The sequence below is a fragment of the Acanthopagrus latus genome, chromosome 1, assembly GCF_904848185.1.
Source record: "Acanthopagrus latus isolate v.2019 chromosome 1, fAcaLat1.1, whole genome shotgun sequence".
NCBI classification, from domain to species: Eukaryota; Metazoa; Chordata; class Actinopteri; order Spariformes; family Sparidae; genus Acanthopagrus; species Acanthopagrus latus.
The window spans coordinates 28,715,094-28,741,033 of record NC_051039.1 but is presented as its reverse complement, the minus strand read 5'-3'; the positions used below and the strand labels follow the sequence as shown (position 1 = coordinate 28,741,033).

Below are 25,940 nucleotides of genomic sequence, written 5' to 3'. Positions count from 1 at the left end.
TTCAACACTATGGAAATAAAATATACAGCACATGCTTTACTGTTTTACAAAGTCATCTCTTATTGAAAATTAAATGTAAAATGACTAAAGGTTACCAATAAGACCATGGGTGATAGAGATCAGAGAACCTGAAAAAGGTCTGAGTAGACATGATGACAGAGCTGCTAATCTGAAATCTGAAAGTCTACTGAGAATGTCTGAGTGGATAAATGCTGACTTCACACAGTTTAAACTGCTGAGGGGGCTCTGTGCAGGTATTAATGTAGTATTGTTCTTAATAAACAGGAAAACAGTGTGTGTGTGTGTGTGTGTGTGTGTGTGTGTGTGTGTGTGTGTGTGTGTGTGTGTGTGTGTGTGTGTGTGTGTGTGTGTGTGTGTGTGTGTGTGTGTGTGTGTGTGTGTGTGTGTGTGTTAACCAAATATCAAATCAAATCATGATTAATAGACAATGTTGCTACTATGCACCATTACATGTGCTTCAATGGGGGAGTAAAAAAAATAGGAAACAATACAATACTAAAAGGAAGAGATACACCTCTTCTGGAATATGTCAGGCTAAACAGTATGTTTACAATGTCCACAGACCGCACATCCTCAAAAACACTTGCCAACATGTGCCATCATACAAATCTAGGATCAGGCCTGAGATTGTATAAATAATTACCTTGCCCTGACCATCAGGCTGAGGAATAGACTATATGTGAAACAGTGAGGCTCTGCACTATTGTGAGATGGCCTATAGGCCATTTACTCAGACCAGCTGACTCATCAGCCAGGGGCAGAGAGACTCTCTGCTTTTAGTATTTATCACCCAGTGATATCATAGCCTCTCTGCTCTGCCACTGACATATTCTCTTGTCGCAGTATATTTTCCAGCTCATCACACTAGATGTGATGGACTGGATGGCTGGGTGGACTGGATGTGGTAGCACAGAAGAGGAAGTAAAAGATTCTTTTTTTATAGTACTTATTCCTTGGGTGGAAAATAAGGATTTATGGAGCACTGTTTGGGGTTGGTTTGATTTTGAAAATGATAACTACAAACACACTCGATGACCACAACAAGAGCTAGCAAATTCCAGTCTGTATAACCCATATCAGGTCCTGTTCATGTCCTGGTAACACAGATGAATGGAGGAATTTAGCAACCCAAGAGCAGACCTCTCCTTCCATTTCCTAAGCACCAAATAAGTAACCGAATAAGTAACTTAATTAAATCACTCATTGTTTCCATTTTACTTCAAACACTGTGTCAAGGCTGACGTGTTATTCAAGCCTCAGTCTATATATGTATCCACTTATATATCCTGCAGGATGCAGTTTATTGGGCAGAAAGGGGAAACCACAATGTAAATGATGTTTACACCAATCCTGCTAAGAGAATTCTCGGAACATATAATCAGCTGTGTCCGCATGAACATTACATAACAACTTCCTCTTATATATCATGTTCGTTTTGTGATGAGTGTGTATGTGGGGGGTCGAGGCTGGTAATCTGAGCTGGATGCACGCATGGCCTTAAATCCATCTCATTTACTATGTTTTGCTTAAAAAATATAGTAGACAAAACGTTTCACAAGTCCAGATACAGACCATTGGGTCATGTAACGTCAAACTGATATGAAAGTATAGGTAATGTTCAAGATATTTTAACAAATTAATACCTCACTATCAATGCCACTGGTCTGTTCCCCTATAATGTAATTAACTTATGAGGCTCAATAAATGTACAGTAAATCAGTTATTATAATCCAGTTAAATGTGCAAACTGTCAAATCTCATCTACCTGATCTAAAAACCACTGAAGCTTATGTTTACTTGTTAGACAGGCACTTGGTGGAACAACACCCGCAAGTAATCAATAGATTCAACATGGATCATTTACTGACTTCACAAAACCAAGTTCTACAAACAGCTCTTCCACCAGACATTACTGTGTGCATCACTGTGTAAAGTTGCCTTATCTTTTTTGTCTTGTCAATGTTTTGTATATAGATCCAGTTAATTGCAGTTAGAAATATTCAAGTACATTTTTTAACCCACTTCTTCTGCAGTTTTCCAGTGGGCTTAAACGTAGTCCAACTGGGCAGTCATACCAGCTTTCAAACACCATTAACAGACCATTAAAAACAGATGAAACCAACAATACAGATGATTATCTTTGAATGGCACTAACAACCTTTTCAGGACACAAGCGTCACCTGATTCAGTTTGAATATGTAAAATCTTACTTAAAGTGGCAATAATCGATATTTCTTCCATAGCAATGTATGAATGATGAACACTGGGGAAAGAGGTTGCTTAAAGTGATGAATCATTGCCTGGATCTAAAGCTCCTGCTGGCTTTATGTTGAGTTTGAGCTCATTGTTCAACTTTTTGATGAAAAGGGTCTGAATAAGCCATAATGCACTATCTGCTCAGCACCAAATAGCTGGTGGGGCCAAAACTAACAATTGTTTCATTATTGACTAATCTGCATATTATTTTCTCAATTATTTGATTAATTGTTTAGTCTGTAAAATATAACAAAATGATTCACTGCTGAGTAATCATAGGTACAGAGGTAGGCTTAGTGGACCATCAACTCATCTTGATGGTTGGATCTCTGCCTGTGTTGGAGTGCACAGAGACACACAGTGATACAGTGACCTCTGACCTTAAGGAGAAAGGGTGTCAAGAATGACAAGGAACCGAACTGAGAAAACATGCCTTATGCCACCACCACAGACTCTGCATCTTCATCCTTATGTCTTACATCTATCTATATATATATATATATATATATATATATATATATATATATATGTGTGTGTGTATATGTATATGTATATGTATATGTATATATGCATCTTGTGTTTCACAACTTGTAATCATTTTGATATTATGAAACTCTAACATCTTCAAAATCTGCACATTTTCGGGATTCTATTCTACAACCGGATGAGTTTCAGTATAACCCTTAACACAATGATATACAGAAATGCTCGTACCCCATCAGTTAATTTAAAGTTAACCAGTATGATTTTCTTATGATTTGATTTCTATTATCATTTTGCATTTGTAAAAATGTTATGTTACTTTGTCCCTTTTAAGTGGGGCCGCTTAGAGCCATGTCTTGTTATCAGAAGGCCACTGGTTCGATTTCCCTGGTCTGCATGTCGAAATGCCTTTGGGTAAGATGCTGAACTCCAAACTGTCCCTGATGTGCTGGTCTGCTCCTTGCATGGCAGCCAACTCTGCATCAGTGTATGAATGTATTTATGAATTACTGTAAGTTGCTAAATGCCCTAAATGTAAGTGTTAAAACTGTAAAGTAGAGGGCCAGTTCTCTTTCCACCCAAAGGAATACATTAGTAATCAATATAGGAGCACCAAGATCCTCTTTCTTCCAAAACAAGTTTATAACATGTCACCTCTCCTCTTCTCTCTTGTCCCTTCGCCGCTCATCCTGATTCGTGGCTTTTGCTCATCACCCCTTTTGGGGCTCTCTGTGGTAAAGCTCCCTTGCTTGGCCATGCGGCATCAAGCAATATGGGTGGCTTTTCTTTTTCACCTTTTACTGAGGGCTAAAAAAGCTACATAATGAACTCCAGAATGAAACTGAAACATTCATTGTGTTGTCCTCCACTGAATGCAGCAAGACCAGAGATCACATGATGTTGTGGCTCCTCTGTGGCCTGGGGTAGGCCTTGTCTGAGCCTGGACTCATCGGCAAGAAGAAGCAAGACCAGCTGCTTCAGAGAACCTACTGTACAGCAGTCATTATCCAACTGTGTCCCGACCACTGACAATCACAGAGTCTGCTCGCCATCTTGGCGCTTTCCAGGAAGTTCTCATCATCATCAGCACGTCCATCACTGCAGAAAAGTCGGACATAACCTTCTTCATGCTTTCTGTCTGATGGCAGATGCAGAGCTTATTCTTAAATTATTGCTTTTGATCTTTGTGAAGTAGTCCCTTTTTTTGCGTTTTTGAATTGTTAGCATGTTGGTACACATGTGCAGAATAAATTGGGGAAATTTAGAGCAGTCAACTTTGTCCTGAAGATTTGTGGGTGTGCTCCCTTTATACTTTTTGGTATTCAGCAGTTGGAATGTACTGTATGAATCTGGTTTGGCACCAAAAAATAAAATACTGGGAGGGCACATGCTTTCTAAGTTTAACTACTCTTCATTTACAATCATAAATAGCAAAGAAAAACAATAAAACATTTAGATAGTACAGGTGAAACAAAGGGCCACAGGTTAGATCCAAACCCTGGGGCACTGTGGTGAAAACACAGCCACTGTACGTGGGGCGCATGCTCTACCAACTGAGCTACTGGGGACACCAGCAGCAATAAATCTTCACATTTAGGAATCTGAAACTGGCAACAGTTTTGCTTAAAAATGACTTGATTAATGATGATGACTACTTGACTAATAGTTAGCAATTTATTTTCTTTCAATCTAACAGATTCATTGACATGTCGGATGTGTGAATAAGTAACTGTTCAATAACAAGTTCACAATATCAACTTAAAAGGTGATCATGTGCCAGTATCCAAGGTTCCCTAACCCCCTAACCCTAACCCTAACCCTCCACTAAAAACGTATATTCTAGACACATTTCTAAGAACTAGCAAATTGACCGATGCATGCTTCCTTACACTACTGTGATGTGAATATTAGGAGGTGGGAGCAAATGATGGCACTAATTCTGCATACCAGGGCAATCAAACCACCGTGGAAAAAGACAGCAAATTAAGTGAAGTGATTAAAAGTGCCAATAAAATCTCAAACAATGTGGAAAATGTGATTGAAATTTGATGCTATTTACGTTTGTGTCATGCATTAATCTGAAGAAGCTAGCGGTCTAACACAGATGCTTATCTTTTAATTGGGGGGGTCCTACCCTTTTATTACGAGGCGCATTAATTGTGAACTCGTAACATGAGGTTGTTTATCACGTCTCATAAACCTGCAGTAACACCCACACCACCTCTTGGCGCCAAAGCCTCTCTTGCCAAGACTGTTGGTCTACAGTTAATGCAGTCAGCTGACACCAGCCCCGGAGCAATAACAGATCGTAAAATGCAATTTCTTCTCAACAAAGAAAAAGAGCACTTGACCCAATGCTACCATCCCACTTAACTTAATGTATCATATATCTCTATATCTATATATTGTACATTAACCCACGTAACTTGCTTCATGCCACAGATGAGACTAAAAGCGAACACCCTGTTTTGAGGCCCAGCTAGCTAAACCGTGTTTAAAACAGCTAATAAACTCAATCCACACCATCTACCCATTACCAGTCCCCGAGTTATAGTAATCTGGTTTAAAACATCTGGAACAGGCCCCTTCTGTGACCGGTGAGGGAGATAAGCTGATAGAGCACAGCCAACTCTACCTAGCAACTCTGGAACTTAGTGGCTCTCCCGTGGCTTAAAGCACAGTCTGGCATCGCCCCTCTAACAGCAGCTGCAAAATACCTAGCAAGGTTGCAAGGAGCTAGCAGAAACCACGCAGCCACTGCCAGGCTTGAATCTAGCTGGTCGTCTGTGGTTGGCTGGTGCAGCTGGCTGTTTGAGAAGCATTACGTAGCAAGCGAGCCACTGGCCTAAATCCACAAATCTGCTGGCCTAAATCACAGGGACTCTCCAAATAAATGAGAGCTGTCCTGAGCGCACCAGGGTTTAGCCACAGCACAGAGGTGTAGATGACACACAGTAATGCACTGTGCGCTGGGCGGGTGCCTCATCCTATCACTTATCGTATAGTTTTACTGCCTGAAATTAGAATGTGATGGTATTAGAATAATCTTATGAACCAAAATATCTCTTGACTTTGTTTGCACATGATTGTATTTCTACTACCAAGGCTATTTTAGCTGCTGGAGCCGAGACAATGTGGCCATGAAAAATGCAATGGAACTTTATTATTTTACTCAAATGTTTTAGGGTCTGTGAATTTTTACAACCATCTTTCATCTGAAAAACATTGTGTGTGTGTGTGTGTGTGTGTGTGTGTGTGTGTGTGCGCGCAGCTGCAGGTCAGGCTACAATTAGCCATCAAACCTATTACTGCTGTGATGCGTGTACAGTAGATCAAAGTCTGAAATTACTCTTGACAATGATGAGAATACAGCAAACGCAATGATCAGGCAGACTTGTGCAGATTAAGGAAGGGCATGTGAGCTAGGTGAGTTCTGCAGTAGCTCATTAACAAGTTTTGGGGAGCAGAAAAAAAAACTGCCCAAGATTTTTAGGCGTCAACAATGATTATAACAGTGTCCAATGTATGGAAATTGATGGCAGACAGCAGACAGTGCAAGGTTAGCAAGTTTGGACATATTTTGCTTAGTAAGCTGGTGGAGTGAACACATCTGTCTGACTGACCTTTCTCGCTGACGCTTTCCATGTCCACGTCCTCACAGCTGGTGTACTCGGGCGTGGAGCCGCCCTCCTCCTCTGAGCTGCTGATGGACATCTGCCTCTTGTTGACTCCGCGCTTGCTCTTGTATGACCGTGGAGGGGGTGGCCGCAAAGACTCCGACTGGTCCGAGCTCTGAGAGTCCTTCCTCAGCAGGTTCTCCCCACCCTTGTCCCTTGGTGTCCGTGTTGTTCCAGGATCCAGGCGGCCTTTGTTCGGGCCCCAATCTGGGGGCGGTGGTCCCCCAGGTTGGGGTCCTGATCTTACTCCACCTCCGGCAGGTGGAGCTTTCCCTCCAACCCCCACGGTCCTATCCACAGAGTAGGCTCGGTGGTTTTCCAAGACAGCCTTGCGGTCTCCCTCCCCACCTCCACCCCTCCTGGCCAGACGGTTTTCAGGCACCTCCCCTGCACTGCCTCCACCTCCTCCTTCACCGGGTCCCAGTCCGACCTCATTGATTGCTAGATCACTGTGTCGTCGTTCATGGCGTACCTTGGACACCTTAGCATGCATGCGCATCTCCTGCTCCTCCTTCTGTGGTTTCACAGGGTATCTTGCCAGGTTAGGATCACTGCGGTAACGGTTCTGGAACTCCTCCTCACGGCGCTGGCGCTCCCTCTGCTCCTCATCCTCTGGGCGTCTCCGGTGTGTTTCTGAGTGACCCAGGTTCTGTTGCCCATCCTCGTAGTCCTGAGAATGGATCTTCTCCAGCCTCCGTCCATCTCCCAGCCGTCTCTCTCCTCTGTCCCCAGGCACCACTCGCTCATCCAGGGACGACTGAGTCGGCAGCTTCCCGGCAGGTCTCCGGCCACTACCGCGTCCCATGCCTCCCTTACCATTTTGTTCATGGAGGGAGACTGGCCTTTTCCTATGTGAGAAGACCAGTCATTAAACCCATGTACAAAATAGTTGACTTACACAGACATAAAGACAGGTGCAACTTTTCCACTGGGAGCAATGCTATCATTTGTATATGATAAACATCCTGTATGAAAAAATATCCTGTGCTTAGAACGTTTCTCTCAATATTTGCAAAACCTTGGTGACGTTTATATGAACACATAAAAAACCAACATGAGACATGATTAATTCTTACCTAACTCATCCACTGAATTAAAACAAAAGGATTCAATCAAAGATCTCTCAAGACTTAAACCTGTGACCTAGCTTCTCCATTGGTTAAACTACAACAGGCACAGATGTGCTGCTTTTTTTACCACAGAGATTAAAAAAAACAAGAGGAGCTTTAGTCAACAAGCAGTTCTGGCTTTCTCAGTTTTTTAAAAAATGTAGTCCCCATTCTCCTGTTGTCAATTCCCACCGTGTTAATTAAGAAAAAGGTATAGGCCGTACATGTAAGGCATATGTAGTGTCAGCTACTGCAGCATAGAGAAGAAGCAAGAGCTGTGTTTGTATCTTGAGGTCTTACTTTTCTCTAGGTGGTTCACTTTGGGAGCGGGAGCCGGGCATGGTGTCTGCACCCTTGGCAGCAGGGACACCAGCGGGCGGCTGTGTCCCGTCGGGCAGCCCTGCGTTGGCGTTGGTGCTGGGCGGGGCTTGGGACCTGGAGCGTAGTAGCTTCCTGTCCCGTTGCGCCTCACCTCCAGTGGCTGGGTTGATCAAGGAGGTGCTCAGGCTCCCAGGCCGCACCCCTGACCCCGAAAACCATTCTCCTGATTTGGTGAGAATCTCTTGCTGTTTACGGCACAGGTTGCATACCCACATTACCTACAGGGGAGGAAAGGACAACAGTGTTTGCAAAGTGGATTCAGTAGTATTAACATTAAACTGACAATTACAACTGGAAATTTCCGCTCTGGGGATCAATATAGGATTTTCTTATCTTAAATAGATAGAACACACAAAAAAAAGTCAGTAGACATGCCTATGATAAAAAGTCTGCAGCACTGTCAACATTTACACACCAAAAGATAATTTTATTGATGATAAAGACTATTACCAAATGAATGCAGCATTTTTAACCTTATGGGAGCAGATACAAAACTTCCAGACATTAAAAAGTCTCCTGTCTGATAAACATCAATTGTAGCATGTTGTAACTCAAATAAATGACAATAGCTTAGAAGTTTTTAAAAAATTTAAATTAAAACATTGTTGGTGTTCCACAACATGCTTTCCCTTTCTTTCTCTGCTGCAGCTCATCAAATATTAGAGAGCACTCACATATGACAGACAGATGGTCCATTTTTATATTTCTGCATAATGCATTATGCACAGGTTATATGGTAAATTTTGTCCATTTTTTAAAATTATATATATATATATATATATATATATATATATATATATATATATATATATATATATATATACCTGCCCTGTTGCTCTATTGCTGTTAAATGACTCCTATTGCATTGTAACCCATTACAAAATATATGCGCATGTTTATGATACATGATAAAGTATACTAGCATCTAAAGAGGGCTGCAAAGATTTTTGTGGAAGAGAAGAAAGGATAGATCAGTCCCAGTTTCCATTGTACTGTATACATATGCATTGTTTTGATTCTTAGGGAGGGAGGGGAAAGCTATTCTAGTGAGTGCATCATCTTTGTACATGCAGGCAGCGATTATCTGTGATTTATCCTCTAACGTTCAATGAAATGCATTATAACTAAGTAAGACTGAAGACCACAGCCATGTACACCAGCCATGATAACATTTGATTCTCCAGCCAAGACATCAAACCCTCCGACAACATCAGATACTCACATGTAGCCATAGCTACTGAATATCACCTCACTTCGACAGCACAGAAACAGGATTTATCTCCCTCCGTATTTATAATCCCAACGGTTTATTTTTCTGAGAATAAATCCAAAGCAAAGACGAAATACAGTTGTCTCTTGTATTCCACCGCAAAAACCCTGGCACAAGTTGTCATCAAAACACCTCTGGCACCTCTGGAAACCCCAAAATGTTACTCCTTGATCGCCAGTGGGATGGACTGTCAACAGTCAGTTTAGCAGCTAGCAGTTAGCCGTCAGCGCGCCAAAGCACATTCATCATGGCCTGATTGAATCCTAGTTGGCGCATGTCCAGACTAATCTAAAGTAAATCAGCTGCCCGCACGGCCCACAGCTGTCGGGCAGCCACCCAGCCACACACTGCAGTCTCTTTCGCTCCCTGTCTTTCACCACCTCTTTACCTCAGCTGAGGGGCCACAGATTAGCAGTGGCCTGTAATCCTTTCAGCTCCTCACTATTATTCAACTCATCATCAGCTGACAATACCAGCTCAAACATCGTAACATCGCAACTTCTAACCTATAAACCCCCCCGCCCAACCCCAACTATGAAACACTTTGACAGTAAAACCATCCCAAACGAAAAATGTAGAATACAGTCAGAAAGATGTGTGAAGAGCTGTCTCACAAGATCTACAGTCAGTGAACATGCAAATCAGGTCTATATCATTTCACTGTCACACAAAAAAGACAGATATTGTTGTTGACATACCAAGGGGATTGTAGATTTTCAGATTTTTAGAATTATTCTTATTTTTTACATCGCGCAAAGGGATCTTATATTTCTCAATCATTAGATATTGTTGGTGTTGCTATGTGTGAAGCACCATGTTGCCATAGGAATAAAAAAATGTTCAGCCCTAGAACTGAGGGTCAATCGGCATGTGATTATCTATAGGTTGCTTTGCTAGTCCCTGCCAATGAAGGGGAGTAAATACTCATAATCCAAGGGCTTAATCCTTGAATGAGAGCATCATATAGAAGGAACGTCATGGGACGACTGTTCATGGTCCAGTGTGTTCTCAAACATTAAAAAAAAAAAGATCTCATTTCCTAAAGGCATGGCTCCATGTGTTTTGTTATGAGCTTTAAAGCCTGATCGTGGGGGGGTAGTAAACAATAAAGAAGTTATAGAACACATGGGCGCGTGCACACACACACACACACAAACACACACACACAAAAAGAATATAATACACATAATCCTCCACTGGAGTGATTGTGCTCTGTATTCCTGGATAGTCTGAAAGATATTGTAGGGGGAGTTAATTGTGTGTAAACTGAGTTTGTGTGTGTGTGTGTGTGTGTGTGTGTGTGTGTGTGTGTGTGTGTGTGTGTGTGTGTGTGTGCGTGTGTGACACATGTACTTGCAGTGGTGCTTGATGCTTGACAAGCCGGAGCATGTCAGCGCCACAGCAAAGCAGACCAATCAACTAGCACCGTCCAGTGGCAGCCCGTCATAGTGTCACTTCAAGTTCATCCCGCTGCCTCATGGCATGCTGTCAAGCGCGTTGTGCTTTGAGAATGTGTGTGTGCGTGTGTGTGTGCAGATAAGTGTACAGTATGTATATGTGGGAAATTTCCCAGAACCTTCTTGCCTAGAAGAGCGTGGCGTGGGCGTCTGCCTGTGGGCGAGATGTGTGTAGAGAATAAGCAGTGCCATCTCTCTCATGTAATAATGTCAACCTCCTTCTGCCTAAAAAATGTGCTTCTCCATGGTAACCAAATCACATAGAAGAGCCAGTGAGACAAAGGGGGAAAAAGCAGTGTGTGTGTCTGTGGGTGTGTGTTGCTGTAACACTGAGAAAGACAGAACTAGAGTGTGTGTTAGTACTGAAGGACAATGACAACAGAAAACCCCTCAAAAAAAACACACCTAAAATGCACAAATGGCGTTTACACCACCTCGAGTCAACATTGCGTTTGTTATCTGATATGAACCTGAGCATGGATTTGATCTCCTCTCGTTCCCTTTCCTCCCCTTATTTCATTTCATCTCCCTTCCTTTACTTTCCTCACCATTTATTTCTTTGCTTTTCCCCACCATTCATTTCATCTCCTTTCTATACCCGGCTCTCATTTCTGTCTCTTTTCCCCCTCCTCTTGTTTCTTTTTCTTTCCATTTATTACATTTTCTTTCTCTTCCTGCTTTCCTCTAACCTCCTTTATTCTTTTTCCCCTTTTCCCAGCCCATTATTTTCTTCTTTTTCCCCTTTTTACTTCCCTTTCCCTTTTTTTGTCTAAATTTCCTCTCCTCTCCTCTCCTCTCCTTTCCTTTCCTTTCCTTTCCATTTATTTAAATTTGTTTTCCCTCTTTCTCTCATCTCAATGTTCATCTCAATTTTTCTTTCGCTTCCTGTCTTTCCTTTCCTCTCTGTCGTCCCTTTCCTTTCATATCCTCCTCTCCTGTTCTTATTCCTTTCCTAACACTTCATTTTCCTCTCTTTCCTTTTTTTTTTTTTTTTTTACTTTCCCTGTCCTCTGTTCTTTCCTTTACATTTCCTTCATTCTCCTTTTTTCCTTTTTTATTTCCTTGTCATGCCTCCTCACCCTCCAGCTCAACTGAAACACCTGGCTGACTTGACAAATGAAGATACCAAACGCCTGTCACTCATACTTCTCTATCCCACACCCTCTTGCCTTCATCGCCTGCCCCCAGCACCGCTCCATTCATCTGCTGACAAAATGGTGAAGACGTGCAGTTCTGTCAGCAGCAGCAGCAGCACACAGCGAGAGCAGCATTCATTTAGGCCCGAATTGTGTGAACATCAGCTTTTCCTTAAATGGGCAGAATAGATTGGAGCTTTAGGTGGTGGCGGGCAATGTGGAGGAGGGTGTGGTTGGCTTTCAGTGAGCGTGAGCAGTGACCCTGCCCTCAGCAAACACACACACACACACACACACACACACACACACACACACACACACACACACACACACACACACCTCGACAGAATGAGAGATGAGGCAGCGCTGGGTGTAAACTGCCATCGTTCAGGGAATGGTAAATCCTGAATGGTGGGAAGAAAGACGGCCGCAAAAGACATAATGCTCCATTTCCTCAAATAAGGTAGTAGATCAAGTCTGCAAGCAGGCCAAACGCATTCAGTGGTGAGGAAGCAAAGCAGAGCCGTTGTGGCTGTAAATCCACTCAGGTTTTGCATTTCTGATCTCAGGTTTGCAGAGAAGACCCAGAGCTCTACATTACCCAACAAGTCCTCCAGATTCACCAACACAATGCTGGAGGTTTTCACCAATCTGAACAGGTCATCATGTGATGTGATCAGGTCCTGATCACATCACATCAATTGTCTGCGTCTTCCAAAACTGTTACAAATCACTGTTGAAATGTAACTCTGCTTTATGATGTGACGACACTATGGTGAAGGTATTATAGGGTTCAGGCATAGCAACCACTCAGTATGGTGTTAACATTCCTAATATATTGAGATGAAGTCATCATGGTTATAATAAAAACCGCCTGATTAGAGTGTGTGGCTATGCTTAAATTCTCCCCCAGTCAATAACGTGTTTTATTCTTGTTGTTAACATTTGTTGTGAAAAGTAAAAACGTATTCTGAACGCAGTGATAATCTGGTTTTATGAGGCAGGTCTACAGGCATTATTCATGGCATCATTAATAGCCTGGTCCAATATTCAGCATACTACAGTTTCTGTAGTATACTTTTTTTAAGGTGCAGTTATCATACCAAGTACATATCAAGAGTATTCAATTCTACTGTATTAGTATTATTGAATAATATACATATATAACTATATCAATAGTTCTTGCGCAGTTTTGAGTTGTGCTTTGGGTCATTATGCTGTTGTAGGATGAAAATGACTGACTGATGAAGCCTTGCTTATTCAAGATCCCCTTAATCCTGCACAATTTCCACTTTACCAGCACCAGTGTTCCCCCAGAACATCACTGTTCCTCCATCCACAGATGGCGTCAAGCACTTCTTCAGCATCTTTTCATTAGTTCTGTATCTCACAACTGTTCTTCTATATGATTCAAACACCTCACACTTCAGTTCATCTGTTGACAACACTTTTTTTCCAGTGTCTGGAAACTGTCCAGTGTTTTTTGCCCATCTTTCATTTTTTTTCCTTTAATCAGCCAGTCTCACATATGGCTTTATCTTTGCTACTATGCCAAGAAAGCCAGCAGCCCTGTTACATCCCACAACAAGGTCATTTTAGGTACACTCACTCTGTTTTCAACACACTGATTCCTCCCCACTTAACAGCCACAAAACCATCATAGAAAAGCTCTCCAGACTGGAGATGTTGCCAGCTCCCAAAAAGGGAATAGACTTTAATAACATCTCAAACTGATTTACAATAGAGGCCTGGTGGAAATATCAGGGCCGAAAGGACAAATGACACTACCACATGATAAAGACTGGTTCTGTTCTACAGTTTAAGAATAGTCAGACGTCATCTGTGGTGGTACTGACTATAAGGGTAAGTAACACTACAGTGTGAAGAAGTAATCGTAAATCTGCCTGCATACCAAGTTGACTGTTTAAATTCTTCTACCTTTGCTGCACACTGTCAGATCATTATAAAGTAACTGTTTCATTAATTTGTCATGATGTTCATCCCACTCAGTCAAACTTGTGTTCAAGGTAAAGAAAATTCCATTGTTCTATCACTTTCCAAGCCTGAGTAAATCATTTAAGATTTATGTTGCTCTGCTCATGTGTGATAACACTGCCATCTACTGATCATTTATGGATAACTGTTTCTGTATTACTTCGCATCTTGACTAGTACCTCTTTTCCTCTGGTCAAAAATCCCACTTAAACCCACTGAGATCGAGCTATTCAGTTGACCCAGGTGAATACGTTATATTCTGATGTATTTCCCAATCACGCGTAATGATGACACGTAGATAAGGACACTGTACAAACCGGTGATACCGGTGACTGGTTGCTTGTATTTACTTTAGCTGGTGTTGTCGGGGCTGCCTTGCCTGAGGGGAGTGGGAATAGGGTCAAGAGGAGAGTTTCAGCAGGTTGATTTTCTATTTCTGTGCATACCATTTTAACTCACTCAAGACAGCACACCCGTTAGTGAATAGCATGATGTTATATAACCAGATACAGTGGATGGCAGTGTTGTTTCCAGTCTGCCAGTAAAACCAACAAAGAAGAGGAGGAGGACTGTTTAATAGGTTGGCTTGACTGGAACGTCCTCTGCAAAGACGACTGCTGGCCTCATCATCGAGATCACGCCCCCAGGGAGAGCGCCAGGCCTTGAGGTCATTTTTTGTAGTGGCCAAATCGTGTAATTACATCACGTGATGCAGTGGGGACCAAAAACACCTTCTCCATTAAACCAAGCCATTCAGTTCAATAAAATTGCAAAAGTCTAGAAGAGACACACGATTCAATTATTTTATCTCCATTCAAGTCAGCTGGGCGCTAAACCTGAAGTTAGCCAGACAATGGAAGTCTGGAGTGCATCCACTCTGTGGCTGCTCTTTCTTTAGCTCTTATTTGTATGAAGTTAATGTTCTTCCCCTGCTGGGAAAAAACAGCAAAGACCAGCACCAAAACCAGCACCAAAACACAACATATGCTGCACCAAAACTGGCACCAAAACACAACATACGCTGGTCTATGCTGTTTTTTCCAGCATGGTCCTAACTTGTCTCAAAGACACTTTGAAAGTTTTGTGTCATTCCGCCAGGCCCAAGTCTTTCTAACTTATCTTGCAAAGCCATAGAGTAAATCTTTTGCCATCAACCGGCTTCAGAGAGTCTACCTGGATCTCTCTCTCTCTGCCCTGTCCTCTGCCACTAAGCTGCTCCTATTGAAAAATCTGTGGAAAAGTTCCACTGAAAAACCACTGCAGAAGAGAGACCCAGTAGAAATCGGCAACCAATAACCACACGTCACCTCAGGGACAACACCACCCAGAGTTTGCCGCGAAGAGGTTACCACCACAGCCAGTGCTATGGTTTCAACTCCTGCCTGGCCTTCACAGCTCAAAGTAGACACAAACCATCTTAAGTGCTCATGACTGGGTTGATGTCAATTACGATTATTTCTTCAATCATTCCCAATCCATTATTTCTGTTCACTACCCTCATCATGACTGCTTGTGATTTAAATGTCTTCGGAGGTCGTGTCCCTAAAACGAGTGCAAAAACACTGAGATTCTAATACATGGGCTAAATGAGAGAAGTGAGCTGTGACTAGGATACACTGGCAAGGTGCAGGCCTATAGCAGCACCTGAAAAGCCTGTATGAAGAACAAGAGTCAACTTTTACCCTTTTTTGCAGCCTTACCTTACAGTCAAACAATGAATCCTCTTCCCGACCAATCAAAGGCTCAACGACACCCCAAACTAAAATTCTCTTCACCATTCGTGACTTTGACAGGACTCAGCAGTAACGACATGTGGGCAACATTTTGACCACGCATTAACAGGAAGTCGTAAGTAAGCAAGGTGGAACATATACCTGGGCCCCTCCCGTCTCCCCATGGCAAGGCTGGTCTGGTCTCAAACACACAGGCAGGGAAAGCATGCACAGGCATGAGTGTGCATTCATTGTGCATTCAGATAAATGGTCTGTAGGGTAGAGTGCTTTCTAATAGAGTATGCATGCCAGTTGCAAATGCCAATCTCCCATCCCCATTTTAGTCTAGGATTTATTCTAGTATCCCTCTTTCAGCACAGCCATGCCTACAGCCATAGGAAGAGGGGTCAGGATGGGTCACAAGGGTCAGACACCCCTGTAGACAGCCTATATTATGGCTCATGCTCGCTCTGCCCGCCAGGGTCTGCATTCATTCTCAGAATTAGAGTACTGATGCAGGATCATCAGCCAGCTGCCCTGGGATCCCTTAAGCACAATCATCTGTGAGACTGATAGTGGGTCTGAATTCCTGTTCTGATGCTGTGAATGAGCACAGACCCAAGTGTGAAGGGGAGACAATAGTGGTGACCCATGCATCAAAATCCATCACCCAGCAAGCCTTACCCTGTCCTTCACTATGAGACACTTTGCAAGGGGGAGGAGACAGACAATGGACACAGAGTTAGTCAGGGTTTACACTGGGGAGAAAATCTTGTGAGGACACAGTTCCAGACGGCTCCACACCTCACACTGTAACAGTGAACGCTCGGAGAAAAGGAAGTTTACAAAAACTCTGAACCATCAGGGACTCCCTCTGTTCAGTCAGTAATCCATAAGTAGATTTGTACACACACTGGCTCCGTTCCAATCCCATATCTTACTCTCTTGCATCTGCAGTTGTTGGTTCTTCTTTCAGCAAGGAAATTGTACGTCCGGCCAAAATGGAAGAAACTATGAATTATATTTAACACCATCTCTCCAGGGTAGAAGTCAACAGACAAGAGGACTCTTATCTTCAGATTTGAACACAGCCAGCGTTTTTTTGTTTTGTTTTGTTTTGTTTTGTTTTGTTTTTACGTTAAGGTGGCACAAATATCACGTTCACAACACAGAAAGAACACAAAAAAGATGCTAACCACTTTGTCCTCCTTTGTGGCATGCAGTCCAGGTAGCAGTGAGAATTGAGAAAAGTGAGGGTGGAAGTGGAGCAAACGAGGAAAGGATAGAAAGAAATCAAAGATAAAAGACAAAAAGAAAGGAGAAATAGAAACGCAGAGAGCGTGAAGTTGTGAAATGTGATATCGGACAGATTGGAGGAAAAGAGAAGAAAAAACAGAGAGGAGAGGGGAAGAGGATGTGATGCAAACATTTGTTAATTACATTCTGCAGAATTGATACACATATTTCATATATGCACAGAGTGCGAGGCAGAGGGGGCAACAGTATGTGAATGTGTGTGAACACTGGCATGTTAGGCTGTGGAGACATGCATGGTCCAGCTTGGCATGACTTCGGTGTGACTCATGACCTGTGACAACATGTGGATGTGTCACAGCTCCTCAGCACAAAGAGGAAAAGCTGGGACACCAAAAGCAACACGAAACACATTCTTCTACAAGCCTGATCTTTTCTAACTTTTCTTCATCAGCCTTATACACTCCCATAAAAAATCTGCTCAGGTGTTTTAATCCTCAAATCTTCACCTGTAAGAGACACTTCATCTGAGGTGCTTGCTGTGATGAGCCCTTCTTTTTAAAAAAATATCTGTAAGCTATAATATTTGATGATCTTTGTTTTGATCTTCAAAGAGGTTGCTCTTAACAAATGTGGTGAATTAAGGTTAATACACTGTGATGCATTTATAGATCTATTATTGCTAATCCCTCTTTAATAATAAGAATAAGAATAATAATAATAATAATAATAATAATGATAATAATGATAATAATGATAATAAGAATAATAAGAATAATAAAGCCTGCGAAAATTGTGAAAACCCCTCAGTGAGAGATACATGTTTTAGAATGTGTAGAAAAGATGTGTAGTTTTTTCAACTTCAGTTTTTTCAACTTAAAATAAAAGCTTCAGAGCAGTTTTGATGGTACAATGTCTTGTAACAGGGTGACTGGGGACTCTGTCACCGCCACTCTATCCCCCCAAAACTTGTTTCTGCAACTTTAGTGAGGGGGCAGGATCATGGTGTTATATACACTATATTGTCAAAAGTATTCGCTCAACTGCCCTAATTTGCATATGAACTTAAGTGACATCCCATTCTTAATCCATAGAGTTTAATATGACGTTGGTCCACCCTTTGCAGCTATAACAGCTTCAGCTCTTCTGGGAAGGCTTTCCACAAGTGTTTATGGGGATTTTTGACCATTCTTCTAGATGCACATTTGTGATGTCACACACTGATGTTGGACAGGAAGGCCTGGCTCTCAGTCTCCGCTCTAATTTATCCCAGTGGTGTTCTATCGGGTTGAGGTCAGGACCCTGTGCAGGCCAGTCAAGTTCATCTACACCAGACTCTCTCATCCATGTATTTATGGACCTTGCTTTGTGCACTGGTGCACAATCTGGTGCACAGTCATGTTGGAACAGGAAGGGGCCACCCCGAAACTGTTGCCACAAAGTTGGGAGCATGGAATTGTTCAACATCTCTTGGTATGCTGAAGCATCCAGAGTTCCTCTCACTGGAACTAAGGGGCCAAGCCAGCTCCTGAAAAACAACCCCACACCATAATACCCCCTCCACCAAACTTTACACTTGGCACAATGGAGAAAGACAAGTACCATTCTCCTGGCAACCACCAAACCCAGACTCATCCATCAGATTGCCAGATGGAGAAGCATTGCACTTGTATGTAAGGCTTTGATGCAGCTGCTTGGCCATGGAAACCCATTCCATGGATCTCTCTGTGCACTGGTCTTGAGCTAATCTGAAGGCTACATGGAGTTTGGAGGTCTGTGGCAATTGCATCTGCTGACCATGCTCCGTCATTTTACGTGGCCAACCATTTGTAGCTGAGTTGATGTCGTTCCCAATCACTTCCACTTTGTTATAATACAACTGACAGTTGACTGTGGAATATTTTGGAGTGAGGAAATTTCACGACTGGGCTTGTTGCACAGGTAGCATCCTATCACAGTACCACACTGGATTCACTGAGCTCCTGAGAGCGACCCATTCTTTCACAAATGTTTGTAGAAACAGTGCTTGCTTTTATACACCTGTGGCCATGGAAGTGTTTGGAACACCTGATTTCAATTACTTGGATGGGCGAGTGAATACTATTGGCAATATAGTGTATATACAGTAAGTTTACTCCAAGATACAGGTGTTCATATAACCAGAGTGACTGCCAACTGACTCATGATTATCTCTGCTGTAGCTACTATCTACAATGAGTGAGTTAGCTCAGTTAATCAAGCAGCTAGTGGCCCTTACAGCTGACAGCAGGCAACAGGGCTCAGCTCAACCAGGCTCAGCAGTCTCCCGGTGAACACTGCTGGAAACCAGACTGGGACTGAGCATGGCCTCTGAGACCAACAGAGGTCAGTTTGAGGATAGACCTAGGGATTTATTTCGACCAAACCAGAGGTGATTGTGTTCAGCCAAACGAGGCTGTTCTGATGAGTTTTCTTTTGTTTATGTCGAGGTTGAATGACGTGTGATGTGTGTTTTATGGTGAGTGGACAAGGCAGTTAAGCTTGTCGTAGTTCGGTAAAAAAGACATTAATTAAAAATGTACTGGGTTGTCCTTTTTTTTCAGTAAGAATATATATTGGACTATTGGTTGTATAGTTTATTTATTACACTAAAAACTGTGAAATCTTGTGAAACATACAGTAGAGAACTTGCCGCGCAATTACATCTTCCAGCTGAAACTTCAGGGAGGCTTGAAAATGCACATTTTTGGCCATATCTTCCTCATTGTACATTTAAAATAACAGTTTTTTTTGTTATGCTCATTATGTTAAGTTCTGCTCATGTTCATTTAAAGCCTTTATATTTCTGTTTTTCCTCTTTATTGGCTATATGTGTGGATATATCTGTATATGAGCCAGGTGGTGTATACTCCACAGCACACAGTATTTCAATACTGCAATGCAATAATGCATTTTCAAAACCATCTAACTGGAGGAAACTGCTGATGTGGGTTAAATAAGCCCACTTCAGGCAGGAGAAGTTCTTTATGTAATAAAGCAGAGCTCACACTTCCCTAACCCTGTTATTCTGCTTGGCCAGCTGGACGACCCAGGACAGAGGCGAGCAACGGCGAGGCCAAAGGAGCTCAGTCATGACACATTCCTCCCACACAACATACCCACGCATGCACACACTCACACAACGTTTCGCAAATGTATACACAGAGAAGAAATGCCAGATCATTTACATGTCGTGGGCCTTTCTTCCTTTGTAAGGAATTATGAATGAAATTGCAAGATCTTAAATTCAGATCCCTTTTCGTCGAGAATCCTCCAACAGATCCTGAATGAAACTTTGACAAATAAAGCTGTTGCATTAGCAGGAGTCCTTGTGAAGGACTGGGATAAGTGCCAAGAGTAAACAAACTATATCTTTAAATTCATTTTATATTGTAATTTAAAATCAGACATAATTTTTTAATGTTCAATTACTTTCCCATGCACTCACTGATTCAATGATTCATTATGTCAAAGTGTGTCATGTGCATATACACAACACACTCTCACATTAACACTACACACAAAAAATCCAAGAAGAATCTATCTGCTGATTTTCAGCCATGTTGATTGATATTATTTTGAGCACAATTTATACATTTGCTTTATTTGTTTTATTGTGTTATAAGTTGCAGGTGTATCATGCTCGTCTCATCTCTTTGTTTCCATGTTAGAGCCTGTTGCCTGCTGTGAAAGTAATATTAATGGCTACTATCTATTCAGGGGATACTATCTTTATCCCCTGCTCTCACTGGCTTTCGAGTTCTGCATACGTGTGATACCAGTGTGAGCTTAGGACCAGCTGGGCTGTGCGGATCCTGAACAGATTGGGGACCAGCAGGCCAAGGGTGGAGGGCCAGTAGTCAGGTATGATACCCAGGAGGAGGTCCTCCTCTCTCGGGTTGGAGGGGAGCCCAGAGAATGCTTGAATTAAAGATGGCTGGGTCTTAAAATAGTAATAATAAAATAATATTGCAAGCATGTTTGGTTTATGGATGCCTGGCAAACTGATCCAACATGGATCAAATGAATAGTTATAACTTGGTGATACTGCGTGAGTTGTTGTTTTTTTTAACAGTGTTGCCTATACAGTGTGTAGCTTAGCGGCATCACTGCTCAGTATTTTCAATAAATTGTTGGAGATGTTTTTGTTTTTTTTATTAGTCTGTGTGTTTTTCCCTTTAGCCGTGCTTTGTTCCCAAGAAAGGAAACCTCTGACATCTTGCACCACCAGTAGTTCAAAAATTTGACTTACTCAGGGAAATATCTCGATATCAATGAGAGGGATAATTTTTATAAATTTGCGTTCACTGGGCAATGATCTCATATAACTGGGATGATTTCTTGATTTTTTCTCCATATCAGGTCCAGTACTTTGGACCTGCAAAACACTAGCGTTCCTATCAGCCTATCAGGTTTACTTGGAGTTTAGCGCTAATTGACTGCTAACATTTGCTGTTAGCATGCTCAGATGCTAAATTGTGATTATTGCTGCTTTGAACATTATCTTCTAGTCATCAGCATGTTCGCATGTTTTCACTGTGAGCGTGTTAAATTGCTCACATTAGCATTAGCCCTACAGCACAGCTAGCATGTCTGCAGACTCCTGTTTACATATAATATCACAACTGTTCCACCTTCACTGCCACTGGATCATCAGCAGTACTAAATAAATGTTAAACATCACTTCAAACCTGCCAAATACTCACTGCTTGTAGGCTTGAGCAGCTTTTTTAATAAAAAAAAAAAATATGCCTAGGAAAACTTAACCCTGTGTCAGTAGTGACGTGAGTCAAGGCCACAATTACTTTTAACAAATTTAAACAGATTATCTTTGCAACAAACAGAAGCTGTGTTGAGCTATTTTCGTGCAATATGGACTTGTATTTGATTCAAACTGAGCATTGCAATAGGCAGCAAAGAAGTGGATGATGCAGCAAGACTTTTTAAAGAAGATTTCTTTTACTTTTAAGATTCCTTTTTATCCTGTGACCTGCCACTGGAATCGATTCTAACTGTAGAGAATACAATTACAGCCTTTCTGCATTCCTGTAATAACTCTATATGAACCTCGTACCTGAGCCTTTGCCTCTCTTTTTGTCACTGGGCCTGATCTTTGTTTAGGCATTTTGCTTGAGAAGGTCAGCTCTGCCGCTGTCTAACATGTTTGTGTGATGGCTGCAGTTCAGTCACGGGAGACACAGGACAACACAGATGCTGTTACTGGTGTGCGTTCAAGTGAATTAAGGTGCATCAATTTATAACCATTCCACAACAATACAGCCTCAGAGTTAAAATGAGCCTTGAAGGCTCTGTGACTGGTGCCAAGCCATTCTTCCAATACACTTTGGTCTCACCAAAGTGTGACCAGGAAGCAACACAGCGGACGATAACAACACAGAAGCAGGAGGACCAACGGAACATCAGCTACAGCAGGGATGAGGTGAGTGTGAGAGGGAGAAAGGAAAAGGAGGAGGTCAGGTTCAGGTTCCTCACATTGTTGGAGCGCAGAGAGACCCGCCCTCCACAGCGAGCGCAGAATTTGGTCTGGCAGTAGGAGCAGAGGTGGCCACAGCCGTCTGCAAACTTGGTCTTGCGGCAGATACCGCAGGTGGGCGCGTCGTCCTTCTGCTGGGTCTGCTGACGCCGCGTCTCTGCCCCGATGCGACGCACCTCCTGTTTGTAGCTCTCAAACTGCTGGTGCAGTGTTCTGAGAAGAAGAGAGGACGGAAAAGTAGAAGATTGGCCATTAGTGGTACAACACACACTTCCAAAACTTTGTGTATTTGGTCAACTTTTCCCCTTAAACGTGTTCAGTCAGATCGTCCTGTCTGAATATGATTCATAAAAACAAAGACAAGAGAAGAGCAAAGCGGGACATGGTGGAATTTCTGAATAACTGAATAACTCCTTTCAAAACGAATACATCTACCAGAAACAAAAGTGAAGTTATGCATCCGCATGTTTGGGAGCAACATTTCAGTTCTAGCAAAATAACAGGCAATTAGAGTTTCACTTGAAAGGTGCCTTTCAAGAAATTCATACACACAATTAAATGAAACTTGAGCTCAGTTTGGCTCTCTGAGGCTCACAGCCTTTCCCCTCCTGCTTCCCGGGACGCCTGTGATGGACGTAACCCGAGAGTGTGAATTGCAAATCAGGCCGTGTGAAAACACCCACAATGTTGTCTCAACAGAACTGTCAAAGGAATACTGCATTAGCATAGCATGGCTCTCATATGCAGTAGATGACCCAGACAGCCACTTTAATTACCTCGCCGAGTGAGAGAGACAGAGAGGAAGGAGATGGCTTCATTCACAGCTTTGCAGTCAATTTGCAGTGGAAGCTGAGAACTTACTTTACCGAAAAAATGCACCAAGACAGCGCACTGGCATTCACAATTTCTGTGGTAAACAGGAGCGAATCATAAAACTGTGTAGGAGTGGAAGGCCTACTGGTTTAGCAGGACACTGAATGCCTCGTGCTCATTGCTTAATGGTTCAGAGAGAGAAAATCCTCAGTATTCCTGCAATATACAGTATATAATATATGCACATAAAGTGTAATAAAGCATTTGACTCATAATTGATTAATCACTAAGTTTATTAAATATCAGAAAAATTGCAACAAACGGCCAGCGCAAGTTCAGAAATCACAAAGTAAGACACATATTGCAGGTTTTTATCCGACCAGCACTCCCAAACACCCAAAGACATTCAATGGTGTTAAACTGGGATCACCTGGGTCTATTGAAAGCAGACATGTCTGTTGTGCTCGGCTGCTGAGTAGGAAACAGCTAGAAAATATAACACCTGACCTGCTGTCAGTAGCTTAACAACAGATAACAGTCCTCCACCATGACCCACACAAAGTCCAGAGACGATGATTAGTCTTCACAGAATACTTTCGGGTTGGAAAAAAAGCTGAAAAAAAAAAAAAACCACAAGCTGTCAAAACACAGCGTTATGTAATTCTCAAAAAGCGTACTGTCTGAAAAAAACCCTCCATAGGTTGCTAAATAAAAACTCCGGGAAACGAGTTGACAGGAGCTCGTTGTACATTCCTCCTCCTCACTAGAGCCTTTCTACACCGTCTCTATGGTGCCAGAGCAGAGACAGCAGACTGCCACCATACAGAGCTGGAACAGGGAGGTGACTGGCGGACCGGGAGACATTTGGCCAATCAGCTGACACGAGGTGTGGCTGGACCAGGGACAGCGATTTTGTAACGGGGAATGCTGAATGAAATGTGACGAAAATGTTGCTGTAAAGAATGTTTCATTGAAGACACAATACACATCGAGGTCAAGGTTAAACAATGAAACATTCTCTAACCCACAGCCAACGCTCCTTTTGGCTGATATTGCGAATACTAGTCTAATAATACTAATACAAGTCTTACATGCACGTTACTCAGATATTTGGGTGTGTGATGTTTAAGTTGCTTGTTTCATAATGTCTGAAGGGGGGAGGATAGGCGGCTCAACATCAAAGCCTGTTGAGCCACTTTAAAGTTTACCGTTATGAGTTAAGATAATGAAGATCGCCACTGCATCATCGTTTTATACCATTACACCCATTCTGATCTCTTTATACATTATGTTGAATGTTTTGGCTGTGCTTGACTGAAGAACACGAGGAATAACAGACACTTTGATAAAGGTTTCGGTGGAAACCAGGAAGTATGTTTTAAAGTGGAAAGAGTCTGCACGCTCAAATGTAATCGCGACATGTTCCCATTTGACTTGCACATCCATGCTTTCACTCATAACTGTTCACTCATAGACGCACAGGAGGCTTTCATTTAGCAAAAAATAATGAAAGATGGACATAGAGTCGACACAGACCTCAGCTGAACTGATCTGTGCATCATTCAGATGGAGAAACAACATGACACCGCCGCGGCAGCGACGTCATAAACATGACCCCTGACCCCGAGAGGCTATCTATCCTGCCAACGGGAGTCCAGAGGCTGAGCCAAGCCCAGGCACCATGGGAACAGCTGTCAGAAACAGAGGGTGCACAGCCGGTTGTCATGACAACGTGGTGGCGTCAAATGCTGGGTGTCAGCGGGTGTCGGTGCACCAGCTGTTCCTGTTCTTAGAGCCACGGTTTCATCAGTCTTTTCTACTGCTTCCACACATTCAGCAGACACGCACCGCTAAAGCTGCGTGAGGCGACTTTTTTTCAACAAAATAAATCCAAATCACAAAGGAGCTCTGCAGCACCGAGGACAGTCTCATCACATGTGATTGACAATCTCTGGATGGAGGAAAGGTCCGGACAAGTTATGTCTGCAGGAAATGATAAGCCACAAAGATATCTCTTTAATTTGTGTAAAAGTAAGTCCCATTCAGTGAAATCTGTATTCCACATTCAACATCATTGGATGTTTATTATTACCTTCTTCACATGTACCTTTATGTAAAGATATTTGCATTCTTTTTAAATAGTTCAATTTCTTTTCCAGGTCACCTCTTCGCACCACCAATATAAAAACCTTTTGTGGCTCCCAGCCCGTCTTAACTGATGGGTTGCTCACCTGGAGACAATGCAGGGCTGACACTGCCATCAGAAATAAATAAAGACGTAAATAAATGGCTCTGTAAATAAACTGATATGTAATTAAATGCACCAAAATTAGTGTTTATTATTTATTTATTTTTTGCACTCTGATGTTGATCATCCAACAGGTGAAAGTTTGACCACACAGCCCCTGTAAAATTAATCATGAATGTGGATGTAAAAAAGAAATACAGGAATAAATGTTTGGAAATAAACAAGGGAAAAAATGAAAACAAAATGAAACAAAAATGTTATTTTCTTTAGATTTCTTTAGATTATTTTTGCTCCATTTGATTGCATTTGTTAATTGAACAATTTATTTACTTCTTTATATATTTCTGATTTTGTAGTTTCAGTCCTCCATAGAGGAGAGCCACAACAGGCTGGTGACAACTCCCCTCTATCTTATATAGTCATTCAACAAAGTGTTTATACAAAAATATTGATTAATGTAGCTTTAAATCATAATTATTTAATGGCACAGATGTTTTTTTTTCCCAATTTGCTAACTGACAGAGGTGTACAGTGCATAATGGGAACACGTTATCAGAAACAGTGAATAGATAAAGGGCAACCTGACACACTATAAATGATAGATTCCATAAATACA

The 25,940-nt window shown here is 42.1% G+C and overlaps 1 protein-coding gene across 1 annotated transcript in view; it reads right to left on the bottom strand.

Moving 5' to 3' along the window:
* Positions 1-25,940, bottom strand: part of rims1b (regulating synaptic membrane exocytosis 1b) — an 80,574-nt gene that overhangs the window by 37,795 nt on the left and 16,839 nt on the right. The window contains exons 2-5 of the mRNA XM_037098957.1: positions 22,263-22,476; positions 16,694-16,705; positions 7,847-8,145; positions 6,384-7,285 (exon numbers count right to left, since the gene is read on the bottom strand). Coding sequence (XP_036954852.1) covers positions 6,384-7,285; positions 7,847-8,145; positions 16,694-16,705; positions 22,263-22,476 — 1,427 coding nt within the window. The remainder of the gene's footprint in view (positions 1-6,383; positions 7,286-7,846; positions 8,146-16,693; positions 16,706-22,262; positions 22,477-25,940) is intronic.